General features: G+C 40.4%; 1 protein-coding gene across 1 annotated transcript in view; it reads left to right on the top strand.

Annotated features, from left to right (window-relative positions):
• C11H12orf56 (chromosome 11 C12orf56 homolog) overlaps window positions 1-22224 on the top strand; it is a 62154-nt gene that overhangs the window by 19797 nt on the left and 20133 nt on the right. The window contains 5 exon segments of the mRNA XM_033440396.2: window positions 1515-1588; window positions 10694-10786; window positions 10788-10833; window positions 17767-17873; window positions 18508-18597. Coding sequence (XP_033296287.1) covers window positions 1515-1588; window positions 10694-10786; window positions 10788-10833; window positions 17767-17873; window positions 18508-18597 — 410 coding nt within the window.

Genomic DNA, 22224 nt, shown 5'->3' with positions numbered 1-22224 from the left:
GTGCAGATAAAAAAAAAAAACCAATGTTCTATCCCTTGAAGGATGAAAAATGAGTAAGCAAATATTTCATATATAAATGATGAATCTATCAGGTTAGCATTCATTCTAGTGAGAATAAGATATTAACAATATAAACATTTTAAAAGTTGTGACTTTTTTGTGACATTGTTGAAGTCTTTCATTAGGTTGGTCACCTTTGGTTAGTCTTGGCTATCTTCATAAGTTTTAGGAAATGGACAAAACTAATCTCCTAAATCTGTCAGAATTATCTTGGGTAATTGCTCTCTTGTGCCTTGAGATTTCTTTCATGTTGAGGTATGGATAAATGCTCCTGGGAAAAGGAATTAGACATCTTAACTCTCTGTATACTTTCAGGTAAAATTAACCTAAACCATCCAGTTAGAAATTAGCACTCATTCTGATTTTAAAGGTTTCCAAAGAGTTGTCCTTGTCAGTAACCCATTTTATCTGTAACTTTCACCAAAAGTAATTACATCTGCGTTGTTTAGCATCTCAAATTCTACAAAGACAAAACATGGCAATTCTTTGCCCTTCATACATTGTGGAATAACTGCTAGAAAGCTAAATAATGAATATCCTCAAATTAAAATTCTAGATTTAAGGCAAGCATAAACATTTGGAGAGAAAAGAAAAGGCAGCTTTTTTTTTAAACATAAAGCAATGACAAAAATAGTAAGAAAAAGTACATAATTCCCCCCTACACACCCACCCACCACCCTACTCTTATTAAGGAATAAGACAGGAGTTGTTTGGAGTTGTAAATCAGCAACATTTCAGAAATTCCTTCTGACCTGTTAAGCCTCAACATTAATAAAAAATTATTACACTACATGCCAATTTGTTTCAAGACCCAGTATGAGCGGGAAGTGGCAGCACTAAAGATTTAAGGAAAAAATAACCCCATTAATGGGGGAATAGTTAACAAAATTATTGTATATCTCGGCTATGTAATACTGGGTAACCATTATTAAAAAGACTGAAGTAAATCTATATACGTAGACATGAAAAACTGTCCACCATATATTAAGTGAAAAAAAATCCAGATTAATATGTGATATAATGTAGTATTTAAGTACATATTATAAAAATATATCATCTAACATGTAAATATTATAAATGTATATGTTATAATTAACATGTTTTTATATGCCTGAAAGAATATAAACCAAACTAACAACAGTAAGGTGTTTTGAATATTGAGACAGAAAGGGTAGGGAGAGATAGGGAACTTTTATCATTTACTTTTCTTTTCTGTACTGTTTTATTTTGATAGATTATTCTATTTTATAATGAACAAATGCTATGTTTAAAACTTTAAAAAAACTATATAAGGAAAAAATTCCCTGTAGTATTATCAAATACTGGAATGAGTTACAAATCATGTACTGTAGAAGGGATTAAAGAATAGATATATGATATTGACTAAAAGTAGTGGGAATTGATTTTTCAGTAAACAAAAATTCTAACTATTCCCACTTTTTTTCCTCTTTCAGAAAGTTACTCTTTTACAAGATCCCCTATATGTTAGTGAGCTCAGTCCTGCTACTGGAAGTCAAAAGCCATATAGGTGGGCTTCCCTGGTGGCGCAGTGTTTGAGGGTCCGCCTGCCGACCCGGTCTGGGAAGATCCCATATGCCGTGGAGCGGCTGGGCCTGTGGGGCATGGCCTCTGGGCCTGCGCGTCCGGAGCCTGTGCTCCGCAGGGGGAGAGGCCACAGCGATGAGAGGCCCGCGTACTGCAAAAAAAAAAAAAAAAAAAAAAAAAAAAACCCCCCCCCCCCAAAAAAAAAAGCCATATAGGTAAGGAGTGATGACAGAACAGAGTTGCACGGCAGGGTGTTCGCCCTCTTTGCCTCTCCTAACTCTATGTGATGCTGACCATCACATTTATATCTACATCTCTTCTCGCCCTGAATTGCAAAGACAATTACGCACTGGATATCACTTCTTGTATGTTTCACAGGAGCCATAACGTCAGCATATTCAAAACAGAACTCAGCCTCTTCCTTCTGTGACCTGACCTTCCATCTGTGTTTCCTAAACAGGGCATGATGTCATTATCTCTAGACAGCCTAAGCCAGAGTCCTGGATCCCGAGATCCCCATCCCCTAATCCAGTCATCACCACATGATTTACTGTACTTATTGAATATATCTGGATAACACCCACTTCTTTCTACTGCCACATGCTCAGATCCAATTATCTGTTCTGGGCTCTGACAGTATTTTCCTGGCTGGCCTCTGCCTTCACTCTTGCCCCTCTCTAGACCATTCTTCAATACAACAGAGGAACCTTTCAGAAGTACAAACGTGATCATGGAACTCCTCCCTTAAAGCCTTTCCATAGCTCCCCATTGCCCTTAGAAGGTCTACACTCTATAACAGCTTTTTACAAATCTTCCTGATGTCTCTATTGTGTCCTCCACACTCCTGCCCTAAGCTCCTGATCCAAATGAACTCACAGCTCTCAAAGAGCTCCCTGTTAATCTGGGCCCTAACGTGATGGCCTCTATTCTAGAACCCTACTCTCTTCTCTTCTTCCCCTTCATAGAAACTTCAACTCCTCAAGTCTTAGCTCACTATCCCTTTGTCTAAAAATCAGTTCTCAAGACTAAGTAGGGCCCCTCCATAACGTCCTGTGCTTACATATCTGTAGCACTGTCCACTCTGTATTACGGATTGCTTGTTTATGTGCTGCCCTATCATGCAATATGCTCCTTAAGGGCAGGGACTGTTCCTTGGTCGCTGGCACATAGTAGGCTGCCAATAAGCCTTTATACAATGAATGAATGAATGAATGAATGAATGAAATAAGATAGAGGCTGGGACCTTATATGCAAGGCAAAGGAGTTTGGATTTTATCCAGACTTCATACTTCTATTATGTTCTTATCATAGTCAGCCTTACATTGAAGTAGTTACTTGTGATGTGACGATTACTTCCAATAGACTGTGAGCCCCTGGAAGGCAAGGAGTATGTCGTATTAATTTTCGTATTTTTCTTACTTAAAACAGTGCTTTGTACTTAGAGAGCACTCTGTCAATTGATGGTGCCAATAATTTTGATATTAAGTAAGTCATGAGTGACTTTTGAGAGGTTTACGATAGTGACGTATATTGGGGGTGATGTAAGTGAACTAAGGGAAAGTTTAATTTTAAAAGATACAATTCATTCCCCATTAAAGGGAACCACAGTTCCTTGGAAGAATGACTGATTCTAGGTCTGGGGTAGGAAATATACAAATGAGTCTGAAACAGCTTGTGGGAGAATGCAAAGAGTAACAGGGCTCAAACTAAAGGACACAGGAGCCCACATGAAGGGCCTCCTGATAGCCAAAGATGGAACAAATCAAGAATCAGAAAAAACAATGAATCAGATGGTTAAAACATAACGAATATATAAAAATTCCAAAGTGTATAATGATGCATCATAGAGAGAAAGTCCTCCCTCCTACCCTCCCCCACCCGGTTAAGAAATAAAAATGTACTGAACTCCGTTAGAAGTAAATAGGGCACTAATTCATTTTTCTGCAAATCAGCAAACAAATGGAAAGAATTAAGCATTTATCCTGCCTTTCCTGCATAAACTGTAATTAGTTCAGGGTAACCAAGTAGCCCAAGTTGATGAGAGCAAATTCCATTTTACAGAATTCCAGCTAATGAATGTGGGAGGTTTAACAGAATTAGAAAGCTACCATTTTTTAACCTCTGATGAAATAATAGATTCATGCAAAGATCCTCAGTGGATGGAACCATCAGACAGAAAGGTGAAGTGGAATTTCAAAATGGAGGGATCATGTAAATAACTAAACACTGATCCGTCTTAGAATCACTTAAGTGGGATGCTATAATGGAGCACTTACAAATTATAAAATGCCTCATTATTTGATGTAACATGAAACACATAGCACCACCTATGACATATCTTTGTTCAAACAATTAAACTGGAATCTGACTTAAAAGTGTGGGTGTGTCAGCCTTGAGAAGGAATGAAATTCTGATACATGTGACAACATGGATGAGGCTTGAAGAAATTATGCTAAGTTAAATAAGCCCGTAGTAAAAGGACAAATATTATATGGTTCCACTTATATGAGGCACCTAGAATAGGCAAATTCACAGAAACAGAAAGCAGAATATAGGTTACCAGGAGCCATGGAGAGACAGGAATGGAGACATTGTTTAATGGATGCAGAGTTTCTGTTTGGGAAGATGAAAAAGTTCTGGAAATGGATAGTAGTGATGATTGCACAACATTGTGAATGCACTTAATGCCGTTGAATTGTACACCTGAAAATGGTTAAAATGGTAAATTTTAGGTTATGTATATTTTATCTCAAAATTTTAAAAGGTGTGTGTGTGTGTGTGTGTGTGTGTGTGTGTGTGTAAGGGAATAGATAAAACAAGACTGGCAAAATGTTGAAAATTACTGAAGCTAAGTGATGGGTATGTGAGAGTTTCTTATAAGACTTTCTCCATTTTTGTGTATGTTTGAAAATTTCCATAGTAGAAGTTTTTAAAAGATCTAAGAAACACAGCAAACAAATATAGCAATTATCTTATCTAGATCTTGGTTTTAATGAACCAAATATAAAAAGGCATTTTTAAGACAAGAGAGAACATTTGAATATGGACTAGGTATTAGACAATACCATAGAGTTATTGATAGGTTTGTTGGTGTGATAATGATGATTTTGCAAGGAAATGTTCCACTTATTTCGAGATACGTTCTGAGTTATGTAGGGGTTAAATAGCATAATGTTTGGGATTTCCTTTTTTAAAATTAATTAATTTGGCTGTGCCGGGTCTTAGCTGCGGCACTCGGGATCTTCGTTGCAGCATGCAGGCTCTAGTTCCCCAACCAGGGATGGAACCCGGGCCCCCTGCATTGGGAGTGTGGAGTCTTAACCACTGGACCACCAGGGAAGTCCTGGGATTTCTTTTTTTTTCTTTCTTTTTTTAAAATTTATTTTATTTTTGGCTGTGTTGGGTCTTCGTTGCCGCATGTGGGCTTTCTCTAGATGCGGTGAGTCGGGGGTACTCTTTGTTGCGATGCACGAGCTTCTCATTGCAGTGGCTTCTCTTGTTGCGGAGCACAGGGTCTAGGTGCACAGGTTTCAGTAGTTGAGGCTCGCGGGTTCTAGAGCGCAGGCTCAGTAATTGTGGCGCACAGGCTTAGTTGCTCCGCGGCATGTGGGATCTTCCTGGACCAGGGCTTGAACCTGTGTCCCCTGCATTGGCAGGCGGATTCTTAACCACTGCACCACCAGGGAAGCCCAGTCCCGGGATCTCTTTTTTTAAAAGATTGATTATACAGATAGCTTAGAATTTCTACATGTTTTCTTATGTTTATTCTACCACATTCTTTTTTTTTTTTTTTTTGCGTAACGCGGGCCTCTCACTGTTGTGGCCTCTCCCGTTGCAGAGCACAGGCTCCGGATGCGCAGGCTCAGCGGCCATGGCTCACGGGCCCAGCCGCTCTTTCGGAGGCCCCACAAGGCCTAAGCTCCAGAACTAGCACAAAGTAATTTCTACCACATTCTTTTTTTTTTTTTTTTTTTTTTTTTTGCGTCTTATGTTTATTCTAAAAAAAAAGTATCAGTTTTAATTTTGGTACTATATTATGTAAAGTGATTTTTAAAGCTAATTGTATAATAAAAACAGGCTCTTACTTTGTGTGGCTTGAAATTTATCCCTGAAGGCAAGGAGGGTTCTGCCACTATCCTGACTCAGGAAAAGCATTTCTTGTAAAGTTAATTTCTGAAGGCAACATGTTTAAAGTGTAGTAATTTAATGCACCATGAAGGATGCAAATATATGCACAAGATACATAGGAAATAGTCTGTGCCTACAAGGCACCTTCAGTTTATTAATTAATTAATTTATTTTTGCTGTGTTGTGTCTTCGTTTCTGTACGAGGGCTTTCTCTAGTTGTGGCAAGCGGGGGCCACTCTTCATCGCAGTGCCCGGGCCTCTCACTATCGCGGCCTTTCTTGTTGCGGAGCACAGGCTCTAGACGCGTGGGCTCAGTAGTTGTGGCTCACGGGCCCAGCCGCTCTGCGGCATGTGGGATCCTCCCAGATCAGGGCTCGAACCCGTGTCCCCTGCCTCAGCAGGCAGATTCTCAAGCACTGTGCCACCAGGGAAGTCCTTCAGTTTCAAAGAAGTAAATATTCTTTGGGTTTTCAAATTAGGATTTCGTCACAGTTGTGAGTTCTGTAATCTGACCATTGTGAACATATACACAGAGCTTCTGAGATAATGTATGAAAAACCATACCAGCTGTAAAGCATTATTCAAATGTAAGGTATTACTGATATTAAATGTCTGGAAAAATGAAAAAAATAGTAAAAATAGAGCTTATCATTAAATCAGTAATCCTCCTGCTACATTATTTGCGTGAATTTATGTTTTCTAGCTCATGAAAATACAGAATATGTTAACATTAATGTAAAATTTCCTCTTATTCCTAAGTTGAATAATGGATTTTTCTGACCTAGACTTTTTCTTTTTTTCTTTCCTTTTTTTTTTTTTTATGCGGTACGCGGGCCTCTCACTGTTGTGGCCTTTCCCGTTGCGGAGCACAGGCTCTGGACGCGCAGGCTCAGCGGCCATGGATCACGGACCCAGCCGCACCGCGGCATGTGGGATCTTCCCGGACCGGGGCACGAACCCGTGTCCCCTGCATCCGCAGGCGGACTCTCAACCACTGCGCCACCAGGGAAGCCCTAGACTTTTTCTTATTTAAATTAGTCAAAGAAAGTTTGTCATCTGTGTAAAAGCAAATATTCTCTGAATGTTCAGAGAAACTGTGATTATCCATAACTTCACTGTAGAAATATAGGCTACTGAATCTAACTTGAATTTATGAGGTGTATGAGACCTCAATTTATATATTAATTGATTTTTAGTATGAAGAGATTAGTGTGCTTTTTCTTATGAAATTTGTTTTGACCTTTTTGAAAAAAATATAGTTCGATATTATTATAATCTTTTGGCACCTATGATAGCATAGGTGCCAAAAGATAAAAACAGTTCCTTTCTACATGGGTCTTAGCAAATTGCTGACTCCTAACGGAAAGAACTGGAAAATCAATTTCAAAATAATTGTGCTGATATTGTATTTTTTCTGGGCTTTTGCTTTTCTAAGCTCATTTCTTTGTGAAAACTACATTTCTGCTGTTTTTTGGAATTCTCAGAGAATAGAGGGATTTTATGGGTTGTTTTTTTTTTAACATCTTTACTGGAGTATGATTGCTTTACAATAGTGTGTTAGTTTCTGCTTTATAACAAAGTGAATCAGCTATACATATACATATATTCCCATTTCTCCTCCCTCTGGCGTCTCCCTCCCACCCTCCCTATCCCACCCCTCTAGGTGGTCACGAAGCACGGAGCTGATCTCCCTGTGCTATGCGGCTGTTTCCCACTAGCTATCTATTTTACATTTGGTAGTGTATATATGTCCATGCCACTCTCTTACTTAGTCCCAGCTTACCCTTCCCACTCCCCTATGGTTATTTTTCAAATGAAATGTGGCAGTAGTTAGAAATGGATCTATAGGGAAGCAAGATCTCAAAGCTTACTCCTCTGTTATTTAGATAACATTTATTAAACACTTACTGTGTGCTAAGCGCATGAAGTAACTAAAGTATCAAAAGAGCACAATCCCCATTTTACATATGAGGAAACTGAGGCACAGAAAGACTAAGAAACTTGCCCATGGTAGTTACTTAGAGGAACAGGGGCAGATCTAGGATATTGATCAGCCTGTCTGACACTGCCCCTATGCTCATAATCATGTTCTTCTGCCTTCATGACTGTTATCACTGAATTCTTTCATTTTTTTAACTCAAGTTCAGCTGATTTACAATATTATATGTTTCAGGTGTACAACATAGTGATTCATAATTTTTAATGATTATACTCCATTTATAGTTATTATAAAAATTGGCTATATTCCCTGTGCTGTACAATATATCCTTGTAGCTTATTTATTTTTATTTTTAATATTTTATTTATTTATTTATTTATTTTGGCTGCACCGGGTCTTAGTTGAGGCACGTGGGAACTTTTAGTTGCAGCATGCAGACTTCTTCGTCGTGGCATGCGGACTCTTAGTTGCGGCATGAGAACTCTTAGTTGCGGCATGCATACGGGATCTAGTTCCCCGACCAGGGATCGAGCCCAGGCCCCCTGCATTGGGAGCATGGAGTCTTACCCACTGGACCACCAGGGAAGTCCCTATTTATTTTATTTTATTTTTTATAAATTTATTTATTGATTGATTGATTTTTGGCTGCGTTGGGTCTTTGTTGCTGTGTGAGGGCTTTCTCTAGTTGCAGCGAGCGGGGGCTACTCTTCGTTGCGGTGTGCGGGCTTCTCATTGCGGTGGCTTCTCTTGTTGCAGAGCATGGGCTCCAGGCGCGCAGGCTTCAGTAGCTGTGGCACTTGGGCTCAGCAGTTGTGGCTCGCAGGCTCTAGAGCGCAGGCTCAGTAGTTGTGGCACATGGGCTTAGCTGCTCCGTGGCATGTGGGATCTTCCCAGGCCAGTGCTTGAACCCATGTCCTCTGCATTGGCAGGTGGATTCTTAACCACTGCACCACCAGGGAAGTCCCCCTATTTATTTTATATATAGTAGTTTGTACCTCTTAATGCCCTACCTCCAGCTTGCCTCTCTCCCCTTCCCTCTCTTCACTGGTAACCACTAGTTTGTTTTCTAGATCTGTGAGTCTGTTTCTTTTTTGTTATATACACTAGTTTGTTGTATTTTTAAGATTCCACATATATGTGATATCATACAGTATTTGCCTTTTTCTATCTGACTTATTTCAATTAGCATAATGTCCTCCAAGTCCATCCATGTTGTTGCAAATGGGAAAATTTCATTCTTTTTTATGGCTGAGTAGTATTCCATTGTGTATGTATACCACACCTTCTTTATCCATTCATCTGCTGATGGGTACTTAGGTTGCTTACATATGTTGGCCATTGTAAATAATGCTGCTATGTACATTGGGGTGCATGTCTCTTTTCGAATTAGTATTTTCATTTTTTTTCAGATAAGTACCCAGGAGTGGAATTGCTGGGTCATATGGTAGTTCTGTTTTTAGTTTTTTGAGAAACCTCTATACTGTTTTCCATAGTGGCTGTCCCAATTTACAGTCGCACTAACAGTGTACAGAGGTTCCCTTTTTTTCCACATCCTTGCCAACATTTGTTATTTGTGGTCTTTTTGATGGCTAAGACTGAATTCTTAACGATCATCTCCTCCAGTATCTCCACTAGAAAAGAGACTTTTCTTCAGGAAGTTTTAATTTTTGCGTTAATAAGAGAGGTTCATTGACTGCACAGAGGAGAGCGTCTTAGAATTTTTTTAAATAAAGGGGGAAGGAGTGGGCAAGAACCAAGCATTACTGGAATAAATGGCTGGTGTCAAGATTTGTGGAATAAGCGGTAAAAATATTTTTACTTCAAGTCAGAAACTCTAAGACATTTCCATCAACCTACATATGTTCTGTTACTGTTACTTTGCACCCTGCTTCTCTGAATCACTGGTTGTGTTAGCTTGGACAGGCTACTTAACCTAACATCCTATAAATGCGGTAGTAATTCCCAGCTCAGCCCTCCTAGCGACGCTGAATGAGCTAGCCCATGAAGAGAACCCAGGCCAGACCCCGCCATAGAGTCAGTGCTCAATTAAGTACAGGTTGTTATTATTGAGCACAGTGGGAGACGGAAACAATATCTAACCTGATAATGTGTTTTCAAGTTGCTGCAAAGCCGAGGGGCCAGGACAAGTACACAAATAACTGCAATGGAGTGAAGTAGGATTAGTGTGGTGTAAGAAGTATGGAAAGAGTGCTATGGGAGAGGGTTCCCCATCATTGGTGGAATTAGGGAAAGCTCTGAGAAGAAGGTGTTAACTCATTTCAGCTAAGCCAGCTTTTCCTGGAGTGTGGAACGCACATGGGGCAGTAATGGAAGATGACTTCATGTGGTATTCTGACATGGCATGAAATAACTTTGAATTCCATGGTAAAAAATGATTCCCTTTTCCAATTCGTCTGACCTCATTAGGGAGAACCTCTTGGCTTGGTGCCAGTAGTGGCAGCTCTCAAACACATGCTCATGTGCCTTTTTGTCAAAGGGAGAGCAGACTTCAGGCTCAAAATAGGGAGCATCTACTTAGAATTTTGTTGCTATTTTTAGTTACATGCTATTTATAGCAAATGGTACTGGTTTTCCCATGTGAAGTAGTGATACAAAATTTTCTGTATAAAAAAATTTCTCTAAGAAAAAATGAGTTGATTTAAAGAAAAAATACTAAGCAAATAATATTACATATGACTCGTGGGTTATGGTAAATGGTATGTGAAGAAACTCTGTGCTGGACTATGAAAGAGGGACAGAAGTTTACCAGGAACAATGAGAGTATTCATGATATGTACAGCTTGAGTAAAGGGGCATGGCAAAAAAGTATGTTTGGAGATTAATAAATAGTTCAATTTGGGAGGAGCAAGTTTCATTACTGATAAGTAACAAAGCTAGAAGTACAAAACTATATTAAAATTCAGTTAGTAACGAAGTTTTACAGACCTAGCAATAATCGTTGATATTCCTCAACTGCTGTTTATCATTTTTTCCATGGAAAATTTTCTTTTCTTTCTGTATATCTGAGGAGAAAATTAAGCACTTCAGTCAACTTAAATCTGAACTTTTTCTTAAAGACAATACTTTGAGGAAGATACTTTGTTTAATTACAAACAGTAGCAGCCCCGAAAAACTTCATTCTGAAAAGGCTTTTCTGGAAAGTAGTTGTTTTGTCTTATTTTTAATCTTTAAAGCTTGTTTTACCTGTTTATCAAATGCAGCATATTCAATCTTAAAGTAAAATATAAATAAATGTTGTATACTGATGCTGCATTTTAAAATGTTGATTAAATTTAATGCAATCATCTTGATGCCTGAAATGTTGTGATGGAATCATTGTATATGGTGTGTTGGGGCCAGGGAGACAGAAGAGGGGAGAGCAGTAGGGAAAAGATAGTAGCTCACATGGGTTGGGTTAGCAGACACAAAAAAAGAGAGATCGAGGGGAAGTTCCTGGCATGCAAGAAGTATGAGTACAGACAGTGAGATGAGAAAGTACATTTCAAGAAGTCTTATGTGTATGTTCCCCTACAATAAAAATATAATTAAAAAGTTACTTTTGAATGTAGGATTGTTATTTTTTAAAAGGTGACTCCTGGGAAGTCAAAGCAGTCTAGCTCCCACTTGGCAAGTTACACACTTACTCTGTAAGCCTGACTTGTAGTCTCAGGTTTAGGTGAAGGTATTGAGAAGCCCAGGTGAGTACTGGTGCTGTGCTAATGAGACTCATTCTGGTTAGTGGTCTTATACATAGTTGCCACCTTTTTATTGCACAGTTGGGAAGTGCACCCCAGCCATACCTGACAGTCTTGGCCATGTCTTAGATTCTAAGTGCTTGACACATCTGATGACCAACCATCCTGGTTTACCTAGACTAGGTTAACAAACTCTCCCAGTTTGCCTGGGACCGAGGAGGTTCATGGCACTTGGGACTTTTAGTGCAAAAGGTAGACCAGTCCCAAGCAAATTGGGATGGTTGATCACCCTAATTAGAGGGCAGAGTAGCTACAGAGAATAGAGTATCAAGTGTCCCCAACATTGAGGCAGGTAAGGATGATGTAGTGCTGTATAATCAAAAATGCTTGAGCTAGATAGACACTGTTAGGAATACACCATCCAAGTTTTAACTAAAAAACTTCAGAGAATTATGGAAAATACAGGAACAGGCATCAACATGACTTACATATGGTTATGAAGAGTCCACATGGAAAGGCTAAAGAAATTGGTATTATCTCCCACCCAAATAAACCTCTCCAGTCCAACCTACATGGTGTCTACTCATCTATAACACTGATTGTGAGGACTTTGCTTCCTAAAAAACTTCTTGAGGTTCTCCTTATTAAGTACAAGCACTTTGGCTTTGGCATTTAAGGCTCCCCACTACTGACCTCTTGTCACAGATTCCAAGTGTGGACAGGCATGGCCTTTATTTTAGCAGGGTGGGTTATCAGGAAGGGGCCAACATCTGCATAGGGCAGCCACTGGGAAAACGAATCCAGCTGTAGATGCTAAGGGAGAAGGCACAGTGCCCAAGGACGAGAGTGATCTCTACAAAGAGAATGTGCAAAATGAGAAATATCAGGGCATTATAGCATGTGGGTGGATTACACCCAGATGTCTGCATAAACATTTGGCACCAGGAAGATCTGCATGTTCAGGATTTGGGAACAGGGCCTTCATGGAATGTGGGGTTGGGGGGAGTAGCAACGATACAAAGTCAAGAGTAAAGTCAGTAGCTGGGAAAGGACTGGCAAAGGACTTAGCTCAGGGCCCAAAGAAGAGGGCCACCTAGACAACCTGGACACAATCAGGGGATTGATTTAAAGCAGATGTCTAGGCAGGAGAACGGAGCTACCACCTAAGGGTTAGACTCGGAAGAAGGGTGTTGATGCTGAATACCAGCATGTTGGTCTTAAGCGTCTCCAATCTTAAAACAGGCCTGAAGCAGGTGGCCTCGGCTGTGGAGGAAAAGAGGGATGCAGAGAAAGGGAATAAAACCAGGTCTAGCCCACTCAACCCACCACTTCACCACTCTCACCTCTTTTCTGTAAAAGCTTGAACCATGTGAAATGATTGGAACACCCTGCCCTTCCCAGCCCCTCCACGTTTTCCCCTACTATTGCTTTCTCTAGGATACTCTTTCCATTTTCTCCTGTTAAAATCCTACCCATTCATTCTCCAAGGCTCATCTCAAATGCTGTTCTTCTGCCTTTCCTCAATGGAGAACTTTGGTACCTTCCTCTTTTTGATCTGTTATGGCAGTTCTGTGCCTTAGAACTCTCCTTGATATTTTATAATCTGCACTGTTCAATAAAGTAGCCACCTAGCCACACGCGGCTATTAAGCACTTGAACGTGGCTAGTGACCAAGGAAGTGAAACATTAATTTTATTCAGTTTTAGTCCATTTAAATGTAAATAACCACATGTGGCTAGTGGCTTCTGTATTGGACAATGCAGCTCTACAGCATCTCCCATAGTACTTTAACGATTCAATAAACATTTATGGCATGCCTATTCTGTGCTTGTAGCAATAGGCACTAGAAATGCAACCATGGCTAAGACACAGTCCCTACCCTCAGGAATTAGCACAGACATTCTCCCTTTTGCTTGGTATATATTTGTTATTTACCATAGTATTCTATAAGCTTCTTCAGGACAGGCATGTGTCATACTCATCTTTGTATTCTCCCTAAGGCCTAACATAATGCCTGCCTATATCAGGTTGCACAATCAATTAATAATAAATTGAAATTTTATTCTCTTGTGAAAAATTAACCTGATTGGAAGTCTAGGAGTAAAGCATTCATGTTCTGCTTCTTACTTGAAAATTCTGCAGCCGTTCTTTAATGTAATATCCTTAGATGGACTACGATAGAAGATCTTCTAATTTAGTTGTCAAAAATGAAAGGTCAAAGTGAATAGAGAGGGAAATAAAAGGCACATGGGTAGTCTTCCTGTTTGGGGTCTTTCCCTACTTCAGTGGAGTACGTTGTGTCCCTCAGAGCTGGTAGCCTTATGTTCTCTCTCTAACCTGCAACCAAAATCTAGTCTCATATTCATTTACACAGAGTTAACAAATATGACTAGTAAAACTCAACATTTTAATCTTCTTTTAGGAGCTCTTTTATTTAAATGGTTATCATAGCCTTAAGCTAAAGCAGTGTTTTTTTCCAACTTTGTGCTGGGCTCCCTGCAGAATGTAAGTTTATGTGAAGCTCCCTTAAGAACCCACACTGGGGTGGGGAAATTAGAGGCAGCTTTAATTTTTGGTTCTTGGGTAAGAGGATGGGAAATTATACATATATATTTAAAAATTATAATAGGGGCTTCCCTGGTGGCGCAGTGGTTGAGAGTCCGCCTGCCGATGCAGGGGATGTGGGTTCGTGCCCCGGTCCGGGAGGATCCCACATGCCGCGGAGCGGCTGGGTCCGTGAGCCATGGCCGCTGAGCCTGCGCGTCCAGAGCCTGTGCTCCTTAATGGGAGAGGCCACAACAGTGAGAGGCCCGTGTACCGCAAAAATAAATAAATAAATAAAGTTAATATAATGAATAACTATAGGCATATTCTTATAATTAACAATACAATTATTATAATCATATAATAAACAATATAATATTATATAATCATAATATATACAGTTGACCCTTGAACAACATTAGTTTGAACTGCTTGGGTCCACTTATATGTTGATTTTTTCAATAGTAAATACTAAACTACTACACGATCATGGTTAGTTAAATCCAAGGTGTGGAACCGCAGATACGGAGGGCTGACTGTAAGTTATAATCACATCTCGTGTTGTTCAAGGGTCAAATGTTTATCATTTTCCCTTTTAAAAATCAACTTCATTGGGGTGTAATTTTCCTCTGTAGGTAATTTTTATTCTTCAATTTTATTACAAGAAAAATTTTAAATTACGAGAACACTTTTGTACAGGTTGACTAAACTGCAAGCTTTAGGAGTACTGACACCATGTCCAGTTTGTCAGTTTTGCTTAAGGTGTTATTCTCATTACTTAGCATAGTACCTGCCACATGGCTGCAATCAATAGTTACATGTTCAATGAATGAATGAAAGAGTTCTCTAGACATGTTATTTCCCAACCATTCTTTTCTTCTTCATGAAGTTTTTTTTTCCTTCAGTTTTTAAAAACTATGGTGAAATACATATAACATAAGATTTACCATCTTAACCATTTTTAAGTGTCTAGTTCAGTGTTAGGCACTCATGTTGTATTTCTATCACCACCATCCTTCTGCAGAACTCTTTCCATCTTACAAAACTGAAACTATATTCATTAAACAACAACACCCCATTTCCCCTTCCCCCCAGCCCCTGGCAACCACCATTCCTCTTTGCGCCTCTATGAGTTTGACTATTCTAAATATCTCATGTAAGAGGAATTATACAGCATTTGTCATTTTGTGACTGGCTTATCTCACTTGGCAAGATGTCTTCCAGATTCATTGATGTTAGAGTATACGTCAGAATTTCCTTCATTTTAAGGTTGAATAATATTCCAGGTATGTAATACCACATGTTATTTATCCATTCATCTGTTGATTAGCACTTGGGTTGCTTCCACATTTTAGCTACTGTGAATAATGCTGTTATGAACATGGGTGTGTAAGTATCTCTTTGAGACCCTGCTTTCAATTCTTTTGGGAGTATAGTTGGAAGCAGAATTGCTAAATCATATGGTAATTCTATTTTTAATTTTTTGAGGCACCGCCATACTGCTTTTCACAGCAGCTATACCATTTTACATTCCCACTAACAGTGCATAAGGGCTCCAGTTTTTCCACATCCTTGTTATTTACTGATTTTTTTTTTTTTTTTTTTTTTTGCGGTACGCGGGCCTCTCACTGTTGTGGCCTCCCCCGTTGCAGAGCACAGGCTCCAGACGCGCAGGCTCAGCGGCCATGGCTCACGGGCCCAGCTGCTCCGCAGCATGCGGGATCTTCCCGGACCGGGGCAGGAACCCGTGTCCCCTGCATCGGCAGGCGGACTCTCAACCACTCCGCCACCAGGGAAGCCCTTTACTGAATTTTTGATAGTAGCCATTCTAATGGGTGTTGGGGGTACCTAACAGTTTTGATTTGCATTTCCCTAATGATTAGTGATGTTGAGCATTTTTTCCCATGCTTATGGGCAATTTGTATATCTTCTTTGGAGAAATACTGGCGTCCAATTTACATATAATAAAGTGCACATATTTTTGAGTGCATTGTAAAGAGTTTTAACAAATGTATATATCTGTATAAACACCACCCCAGTCAAGACTGAGAACATTTCTATCACCCCTTAGGGCTACCTCGTGCCCTCTGGCAGTCAGTTTCCTCTGACCCCTGGCCTCAGGCAACTATTGTACTTTCTGTCCTCATAGATTAGTTTTGCCTGTCCTAGAATTCCACTTACATGGAATTGTACACTATGTACACTTTTGTGTTTGGCTTCTTTTGACATAATATTTTTGAGACTCTTTCATGTTGTTGCTGGTAGGCAGAAGATATTTTATAAGTGAAAATTCCTGAACCACTGAGCGGTGGGAGATCACAATAATAACGGACATTTATTAAGCACATACAATATGTTGAGTACTGTTCAGGCTTTACAAATAATATCTTACTTAATCCTAACATCAACCTCATGAGGTGATTCTATTAATCCCATTTTAGAGATGAAAAGTCACAGAATGTGCAAGTAATCTGCCAAATGTCCTACAGCTACCCAGTGGCAGAGCTGGTATTTGAACTCAAAGAACCTGGCTCCAGAGTCAGCGTGTAAAGTTACCACCCTCTGCAACCCCAGCACTCCTGAGAGGGCCAAGGTGTACGTCCTGCTCCTTTTGTCCTTCCCTCTTTCCACTTGCCGTCCTCAGCCTCTTCTGAGCACACGTATACCTGTCTAAACGAAGAGTCTAAGTTGCCACTAGTAAACGAAAGTGTAAGGCCAACTGGCCCGAGGCAGGGGAACACAATCAGATTCACAGGTTGCATCAGACCGAAATTCTCCGGACCATCCAGTTCCAGAAACTGACCTGGAGACATTCCGGACCACCCAGTTCCAGAAACTGACCTGGGGACTTTGCACCCGGCCCAGCCTTCCCACCTTTCGAGGGGCGGGACTAACGGTCCCCCAGGATACCCGAAAAGACCACCAAATAAGGAATACCCTGCGCCCTCCCAGATTCACCACACCCCTTTCCCTTCTTCCCCTATAAAATCTTGCCCAACCCGTGCGACTTCTCTGGCCCCTTTCTCTCGGACCAGTGAACCTCGCCCGGGAGCGCTCCCTAATAAAGCTCACTTGAAGCTTTCCTCTGTTTCGCGGTGCCGTTTGTTAAGATCCGACCTTACAGAAAGTGCTGGGGAAAAAATGAACAGTAGAGGAATAGAAAAGAGAAGCAATTATATCCAATTCTCATTAGTACCAACTTGCCTGATTTCATGGGCCTGTGCTTATTTTCATGCTCAATTATCTCATGAGACTGGATAGGAACACAAAAAAAACTGGTTCCCACACTCTTAAGTCAGTGTTTATTTTGGCAGAAGTGGCAATCTACATTTCCACTGTATTAACAGAAGTATTAAAATCATTCTGCACCATCTTCATGGGCTATACCACTGCTGTACATTTGTTTCTGAATTTAGTAAACAGTTTTAAATGAGTGCTTTTCTAGCCATTATTTCATTATGTCCTCACAAAGGCCAAATTACTTTGGAAAGGCAGGAAATATAGCGGCCCCCATTTAATATTATTATTCCAAGGTGACTGAATGACTGGCCTAACGTTATACACCTACTTCTGGATGATCTTCACTATTAATGGTGAAGCTGGGCCTAGGAGGCATCTCTCAGCGTCACCCGCTAGGTTTTAGCTCTGGCTCTGTTCACCAGGACAATGGTCTTCTGGTTGTAAGTAAAAGTATATTTTCAATTTGGGTTATGCTAGTGTTAATGAGAGAGAATGTAAATCACTTTCTCCCTAATTGAAGAACAAATCATTTCTTCTTATTTTTATTATGTAAGAATTGAGAGTTTTGCCAACAGATACCTTAATTACCGTCTTCTTTCCTGCTTGCTTTCACAGACCAGTGACCTTTTTTATTTCCTAGTAAACAAACTTCATGAGTACTTGCCAGAGTCTAGGGATAAGAATGCACATCAAAATAAAAGCCAAAGTGTTGGTGAGCTGGTGTAAGTACTAACTGGATAATCATAGATACTTTTTCCCTAGGATGTTCAAGATAAATGGAAGGCACTGGGCAAAATATATACTGTATTAATGATTAATAGGGCAGCAAGTTTTGCTTCACATAGATTTTTTAAAAACAGCATTTATTTTGTTCTAATTGTATAGTTAAAGAAAAACTACACAAGAAACTAGTAATACTGGCTGCCCAAAAGGGAAAAAAATGAGTGTCTGAATAAAAGACACCTTTCACTGTATTCTCTTTTTTACCTTTGAAATTTTGAGCCAGAAATTACTACTTGAAACAGTTAAAATTATTAAATGTAGTTTAAAAAGTGTGATTATCATTAAAACTTTGCAAAAAATAAGTGCAAAAATCAATATGTAAATGACTTTAATCCTGACATGCACCTATTCATTCATTCATTCAACAAATATTTTTGAGTGCTTACTATGTAGCAGTCACAGAGTAGACACTCAACCAATGTTGGCAATTTAACATACAGAATTTCCTTCCTATACTTTTTTCTACATGGCTATCTGAATGCAGTTCTGTTGAGCATTACTGATTTTGTGGAATTCTTAACTTACAATGAAATCATGCCATTTCTGTGATTTTTTTTTCTCTTTGTTTTCTAGGGCATGCATTGAAATTATACAGACTCTGGGACTGATGTTCAGAGAAACAGAAACTGAGGCATCACCCCTGAACACATTGGCAGCTAAGAAGTAAGGCCTTTTAAAAATTGAGACCTTGTAGTTGCAACCCATTAACTATTCTGCTGAGTGTCTTCCAGAACTCAACTCTCTTGACTTCTCTGTTCAATCCCCTTGTAAATATATTAAACTCTTTTGTCTCACTTCCTTCTTTGATGAATACATTAATTAACATACTGAGTCCTCTCTGATTATTGGGGGCACAAAGATTTTGTTAGCATAAGTTTATCTTTTGTCATTGCCTGAAAAAGACCAAATGAACCATCATACGTTAAAAACGAGGGGGTCTCTATTAGAATTTTCTAGAGTACACTTTTATCCACATTGCAAAGGCAGGAACTATAGTAGCTCCCTTTAGTATATAATTGTGTGACCTTGGAGTGAATGACATTGGAGGGAAAGCTGTTGTAAGATACTCCAAGATATGTGGCCCAAAGAAGATAGAAATTTACATCATTCTTACATAACAGTCCCGAGTTAATAGCCATGCTTTTCCTCTACAAGATCAGCCAGAGACTTAGGTTCCCTCCTTTTTGTTGCTCTGCTATCTTCTATCATGCTATCTTTGTCCTCATGGTTAGCTGGCTAAATTGCTTGCTTTTATAACTCCCTGTGGGAATCAGGAAGAGAAGTAAAGGGCAAGCAACTTTCCTTTTTAAGCAAGGCGTATAAGACTTTTGCTTACCTTCTGTTGGTGAGAACTTTAGGCACATGGTGTTTCTAGCTGCAGAAGAGGCTGCAAAATGCGTCTGTAGTTGGACAGCTGTGTGCCTAGCTAAACTATAGATGGCAATGGGACATCTGTAATTTAAAGGAAGAATGGAAGAACGTATAGTGAGGGACAACAGCATTCTTTGCCACAGAAAGTATGTGTTTGCATGTCTTCCATATTATCTGCTTGACCTTTTTGTGAGATTTATAGGCTATGAATTACACCCTCGGGCAATGGTCTGACTAAAATCTTAATTTTTTTCTACCCATATCAATTGTTTATCTACATTTCTTGTACTAGAAGGTGGAAGAAGGAAGAGAGCCATGGACTCTGAAACATTTAAACCAGAGGGAAGAATAAGAACTTTTAGTAATATTTGTCCAGGCTATTTATTAGAGACCTTTACAAATAAATTTTAATGATAATACTCATTAACATACCTTAAGCAACTTGCTATGTGCCAGGGACTATGGGCATACTGTGCATTATAGCAGGGATGGTCAAACATTTCTGTAAAAGGCCATATAGTATGGGCTTCCCTGGTGGCTCAATGGTTAAGAATCCACCTGCCAATGCAGTGGACACGGTTTGAGCCCTGGTCCGGGAAGATCCCACATGCCACAGAATAACTGATCCTGTGCGCCACAACTACTGAGCCTGCGCTCTAGAGCCCGCAAGCCACAACTACTGAAGCCTGTGCACCTGGAGCCCATGCTCCGCAACAAGAGAAGCCACTGCAATGAGAAGCCCGCGCACTGCAACAAAGAGTAGCCCCCGGAGGGCCCCCACAAGCTTCTGGGATCTGCAGGGAGCAGGTGTCTCAGTGACAACTATACTCTGGACTAAATCCTGAATTTGTCTTGTTGGTCAAATGATTAACATCAAAAGCAGCTCCAAGAGATTGTCTCAAGATGGCGGAGTAGAAGGACATGCCCTCATTCCCTCTTGTGAGAGCACCGGAATCACAACTAACTGCTGAACAATCATTGACAAGAAGACACTGGAACTCACCAAAAAAGATACCCCACATCCAAAGACAAAGGAGAAGCCGCAATGAGATAGTAGGAGGGGCGCAATCACAATAAAATCAAATCCCATAACTGCTGGGTGGGTGACTCACAAACTGGAGAACACTTATACCACCCACTGGAGTGAAGGTTGTGAGCTCCACGTCGGGCACCCAAACACGGAGGTCCGGCAACGGGAGGAGAAATTCGTAGAGAATCAGACTTTGAAGGCTAGCGGGATTTGATTGCAGGACTTCGACAGGACTGTGGGAAACAGAGCCTCCACTCTTGGAGGGCACACACAAAGTAGTGTGCGCATCAGGACCCAGGGGAAGGAGCAGTGACCCCGTAGGAGACTTAACCACACCTACCTGTTAGTGTTGGAGGGTCTCCTACAGAGGTGGGGGTGGCTGTGTCTCACTGTGAGGACAAGGACACTGGCAGAAGTTCTGGGAAGTGCTCCTTGGTGTGAGGCCTCCCAGAGTCCGCCATTAGCCCCACCAAAAAGCTGGGTAGGCTCCAGTGCTGGGTCGCCTCAGGCCAAACAACCAACAGGGAGAGAACCCAGCCCCACCCATGAGCAGACAAGCAGATTAAAGTTTTACTGAGCTCTGCCCACCAGAGCAACACCCAGCTCTACCCACCACTAGTCCCTCCCATCAGGAAGCTTGCACAAGCCTCTTAGATAGCCTCATCCATGAGAGGGCAGACAGCAGAAGCAAGAAGAACTACAATTCTGCAGCCTGTTGAAGTAAAACCACATTCACAGAAATATAGACAAAATGAAAAGGCAGGGCTTCCCTGGTGGCGCAGTGGTTGAGAATCTGCCTGCCAATGCAGGGGACACGGGTTCGAGCCCTGGTCTGGGAAAACCCAACATGCCACGCAGCAACTAGGCCCGTGAGCCACAACTACTGAGCCTGCGCATCTGGAGCCTGTGCTCCACAGCAAGAGAGGCCGCGACAGTGAGAGGCCTGCACACCGCAATGAAGAGTGGCCCCCGCTCGCTGCAACTAGAGGAAGCCCACGCACACAAACGAAGACCCAACATAGCCAAAAATAAATTAATTAAAAAAAAAAAAGGCAAAGGACTTTGTACCAGATGAAGGAACAAGATAAAACCCCAGAAAAACAAAATGAAGTGGAGATAGGCAACCTTCCAGAAAAAGAATTCAGAATAATGATAGTGAAGATGATCTAGAACCTCGGAAAAAGAATGAAGGCAAAGATGCAAGAAATGTTTAACAAACACCTAGAAGAATTAAAGAACAAACAAACAGAGATGAACAATACAATAACTGAAATGAAAAATACACTAGAAGGAATCAATAGCAGAATAACTGAGGCAGAAGAATGGATAAGTGACCTGGAAGACAGAATGGTGGAATTCGCTGCCATGGAACAAAATAAAGAAAAAATAATGAAAAGAAATGAAGACAGCCCAAGAGACCTCTGGGACAACATTAAACGCAACAATATTCACATTATAGGGGTTCCAGAAGGAGAAAAGAGAAAGGACGCAAGAAAATATTTGAAGAGATTATAGCCGAAAACTTCCCTAACATGGGAAAGGAAATAGCCATCCAAGTTCCAGAAGTGCAGAGAGTCCCAGGCAGTATAAACCCAAGGAGAAACATGCCAAGACACATAGTAATCAAAATTGCAAAAATTAAAGACAAAGAAAAATTATTGAAAGCAGCAAGGGAAAAATGACAAATAACATACAAGGAACTCCCATAAGGTTAACAGCTGATTTCCCAGCAGAAATTCTACGAGCCAGAAGGGAGTGGCACAATATATTTAAAGTGATGAAAGGGAAGAACCTACAACAAATATTACTCTACCCAGCAAGGATCTCATTCAGATTCAACAGAGAAATCAAAAACTTTAAGACAAGCAAAAGCTAAGAGAATTCAGCAC

This window comes from Orcinus orca, chromosome 11, assembly GCF_937001465.1.
Source record: "Orcinus orca chromosome 11, mOrcOrc1.1, whole genome shotgun sequence".
In the NCBI taxonomy this organism is placed as follows: Eukaryota; Metazoa; Chordata; class Mammalia; order Artiodactyla; family Delphinidae; genus Orcinus; species Orcinus orca.
Note: the sequence above shows the minus strand (reverse complement) of the source record. Positions and strands in the feature narration are given on the sequence as shown.